The sequence below is a fragment of the Lipotes vexillifer genome, unplaced genomic scaffold, assembly GCF_000442215.2.
Source record: "Lipotes vexillifer unplaced genomic scaffold, Lipotes_vexillifer_v1.1 scaffold1136, whole genome shotgun sequence".
In the NCBI taxonomy this organism is placed as follows: Eukaryota; Metazoa; Chordata; class Mammalia; order Artiodactyla; family Lipotidae; genus Lipotes; species Lipotes vexillifer.
The window spans coordinates 1,910,166-1,914,012 of NW_006769631.1; the positions used below are offsets into that span (position 1 = coordinate 1,910,166).

Here is a 3,847-nt window from a genome sequence, read left to right on the forward strand (position 1 = left end):
CGAACCCGCGTCTCCTGCATCGGCAGGCGGACTCTCAAGCACTGCGCCACCAGGGAAGCCCCCCCACTTGCTCTTATTGGCCATTACTCATAGGCCATTACTGAGACCTGTCAAAGTTAGGTCCCTATAAGTTCAGGGGCTTGCACTCTGCCTTGCACAAGAGATACTCACTGTGGTGGTTTTTTTCAGGTTGGGTGAACAAGCCTGCTCCAGAGCAGGATGGCTCTGAAATTGATTTGCCAGGGATAGCATCAAAGAGATCCCAAGAGGATGAATACCAGGATTCTACATTTGAAGAAAAATATGTATGTGAGAGCATGAAGGAAAACCCTCCCAGAGAGGTTCCTGGACCATGCCTTTTCCAAGAAGGTTTTGGGGGAATAGCTTTCATCCACAAGGAAGCACCTCCAGAAATGATGAGACAAGAATATAATTTTGAGAGAAGCCTGCTTTTGACCTCAAGCCTTGTTACACATCTCAGGGTTTCTACAGAAGAGAGCCTACATCAGTGGGAGACAAGTAGCATATACACCAATGAGATTTCAGACCAAAGTAAATGTCCAATCTTCTCTACACAGAAAAAATCTTGGAAATGTAGTGAATGTGGAAAAACTTTTAATCAGAGCTCATCCTTTACCCAGCATCAGAGAATTCATACGAGACCCTACACATGTGAGGAATGTGGGAAAACTTTTAGTCGTAGCTCATTCCTTGTTCGACATCAAAGAATTCACACCGGAGTGAAACCATATGGATGTGAGCAGTGTGGGAAAACATTTCGATGTCGATCATTTCTTACTCAGCATCAGAGAATCCACACTGGAGAGAAACCGTATAAATGTAATGACTGTGGGAATTCCTTCCGCAATCATTCACATCTCACTGAACACCAGAGAATTCACACTGGAGAGAAACCTTATAAATGTAATAGATGTGGGAAGGCATTCAGTCAGAACACACACCTCATTCATCATCAGAGAATTCACACTGGTGAGAAACCTTATTTATGCAATGAATGTGGCTCTTCTTTTCGCAAACACTCAAATCTTACACAACATCAGAGAATTCACACTGGGGAAAAACCCTATAAATGTGATGAATGTGGGAAGACTTTCCATACAAAGGCAAACCTCTCTCAGCATCAGAGAATTCATACTGGAGAGAAACCCTATAAATGTAAGGAATGTGGGAAAGCGTTTTGTCAGAGCCCATCCCTTATTAAACACCAGCGAATTCATACTGGAGAAAAACCCTATAAGTGTAAGGAATGTGGCAAAGCTTTTGCTCAGAGCACCCCACTCACTAAACATCAGAGAATTCATACAGGGGAAAGACCCTACAAATGCAGTGAGTGTGGTAAAGCTTTCATTCAGAGCATTTGCCTTATTCGGCATCAGAGAAGCCACACTGGAGAAAAACCGTATAAATGCAATGAATGTGGGAAGGGCTTTAACCAGAATACCTGCCTCACTCAGCATATGAGAATTCATACTGGAGAGAAGCCCTATAAATGTCAAGAATGTGGGAAAGCCTTTGCTCACAACACGTCTCTTACTGAACATCATAGAACTCACACTGGTGAGAAGCTCTATAAGTGTAGTGAGTGTGAGAAAACCTTCCGCAAGTATGCACATCTTAGTGAACATTACAGGATTCACACTGGTGAGAAGCCTTATGAGTGCTTTGAATGTGGAAAATTCTTCAGACATAGTTCAGTCCTTTTCAGACATCAGAAACTTCACAGTGGTGAATAAACCTGGCATTCAGGTTATGACAGTTTCTCTAGAGACAGTGACTAGGAATCTGGCTGGGGAAGAGGGACAGGAAGAGTTCCTAGAGGAAAGGATAAAGGAGCCTTGGATACTGCACTCAGGAGGGTATTTTGAGAAATGGAGGTGGGAGCTTGGAGAATGCAGAGCCTACTCCAGGTGGGCATCTGGGAATACAGGGTAGGAAAGAAGTTCCTACTTTTCACAGAAATCCTTGCTCTTTGCCATTCCTTTGTCTCCATGGCATTCTCATACCTGGAGATGCCATTTAAGTTAGCACTGTGTTTCCCTTATTACACCCCTGCTTCACCCTCCCAACTTGTCACCTGTGTTCACTGGTCTTAGGCTGAGGTGCTTTTCCAAATTGATTGTTGGTGTGAAAGTGGCAGCAGCTCTGAGGTAGTGCTGAGTAGCCTGCAGATGCCTGAGGCCGCTCTGACCATGCCACTGTGGGGAGGCTGCCCATCTGTGGAAGTGTTCCCTTGAAGGGGAGATAGAAACAAGTGAAAACAGAATCGTTAGTCATTCATCTATTCAGCAAATAAGGGGATATGTGGCAAGAGCTGGGCTGATTGCTACAGAAAAGTTGGTGAAGAAGGCTTTTATCAGGGTGAGGGAGAGCTTCCTGAACCTTTCAAGCTGGAGGGTGACTTGGGGCTAAGAAGGAAATAAGAGATCAAGAGAGACTTCTCTTGAATGATGTCAGTTTGTGGGAAGGAAGTCAGATCTGCTCAGAGGGTCACGGAGAGGAAGACCTAACCTCTTTCCCAGAGGAATATTATCACCCAGAAAGAAAATGGTTTGTGCTAGGCTGCTAGTGCTAAAAGACTCAGAGCAGGAAGCTTGCCTGTGACTGAGCGAGCTACCCACATATCCCTGTCCTAGACTAAGGCGTACACCTGTCTCTTGTAAGTTTGGCTGGGGCCAGGGGAGAGGGGCCCACTAGGATTAACAAAGTGGGACTTGGTTTGTTAGCCTTTAGAGAGGAGAAAGCATTAGTGATGAAGTGGTCACCGTAATGGGGATGGCTTCATGGCATTGGTGGCTCTAACCATGGATTCATTCGATCTCAGATATTTCTGTTTTTATTGGGTCTCTTTTTCCAGGATATTTATCATTCCCTGCGGATTAGGAGTATCTAGGGAAACACTTCTCGTGGGATGAATTTGGAAAGAATTCTAGAGAGAATTACCTCTTTTTCAAATCCCTGAAAATTGAGATAACACGGTTTGCCATGACTGTGATGGTATTTTATTCTTTTGAGAGAAAGGAAGGGCACGTTTCCCCTTTATTTCCCCATTCTCTTTCATGTTCTTAACTGCTACCCAGAGATTCAGCTCTGGAATATTAAGTGAGGATAGCCTTTGACTAGTATTTGAAATAGTTTCTACGCTCTGAAGCTTATATAGTTTTAAAAATATGATTGTTTAAAAGCTAAAGTAAGTTAATTCTGGAATGGTTATTTGGAACTCAGCATCGATTTTGTTTTTTCCAGAGCAAGTGTCTTACAAGCATTGGTTTGAGCAATTAATTAGCAATAATGGGGATGTGGCAGAAATAACATACTTTTCCCTCTCCAGCTATAAAGATTATGTTCTCAAACCTGCCATAGGACAATTCATAATTGAGTAAATTAATATCTTATGGGCAAAAATAACCCTATGAAAACTTTACATTTTATGCTCATGGAAGAAAAAAATAGTCTACTGAAAGCAAATGTCAATGTATTTTTTTCTAAATGAAAAAAAAAACACTAAAATTGCTAGCATGTAGTAAATGTTCAATAAATATTTGTTGAATTAATATATTTTAGTCAAACTTTGCCCACCAAAAACTTTAGGAACTTCCTGATATTTAGAGTAATATTTATATGCTACCATCTTTGGAGTCTTGAGTCGTGATTAGAGAGGAAAGGGAGAATTTTCTTGAGGAAGAAATGGGAAAACCTTAGGGGTGAAAGATGCCTAAGTTGCTGTTAGAAAGATTTTCTAAAATGGAATGGAGAACATGGATTAAATGGAGTTTTTAATCCTCAGGTTAAGAGTGTCCGGTAACATTTTTACTTCCTGGAGAAGCAG

The 3,847-nt window shown here is 42.0% G+C and overlaps 1 protein-coding gene across 1 annotated transcript in view; it reads left to right on the forward strand.

Annotated features, from left to right (window-relative positions):
• Positions 1-1,754, forward strand: part of ZNF502 (zinc finger protein 502) — a 2,675-nt gene extending 921 nt beyond the window's left edge. Inside the window, exon 2 of the mRNA XM_007445710.1 lies at positions 190-1,754. Coding sequence (XP_007445772.1) covers positions 190-1,754 — 1,565 coding nt within the window. The remainder of the gene's footprint in view (positions 1-189) is intronic.
• Positions 1,755-3,847: the final 2,093 nt, after the last annotated feature.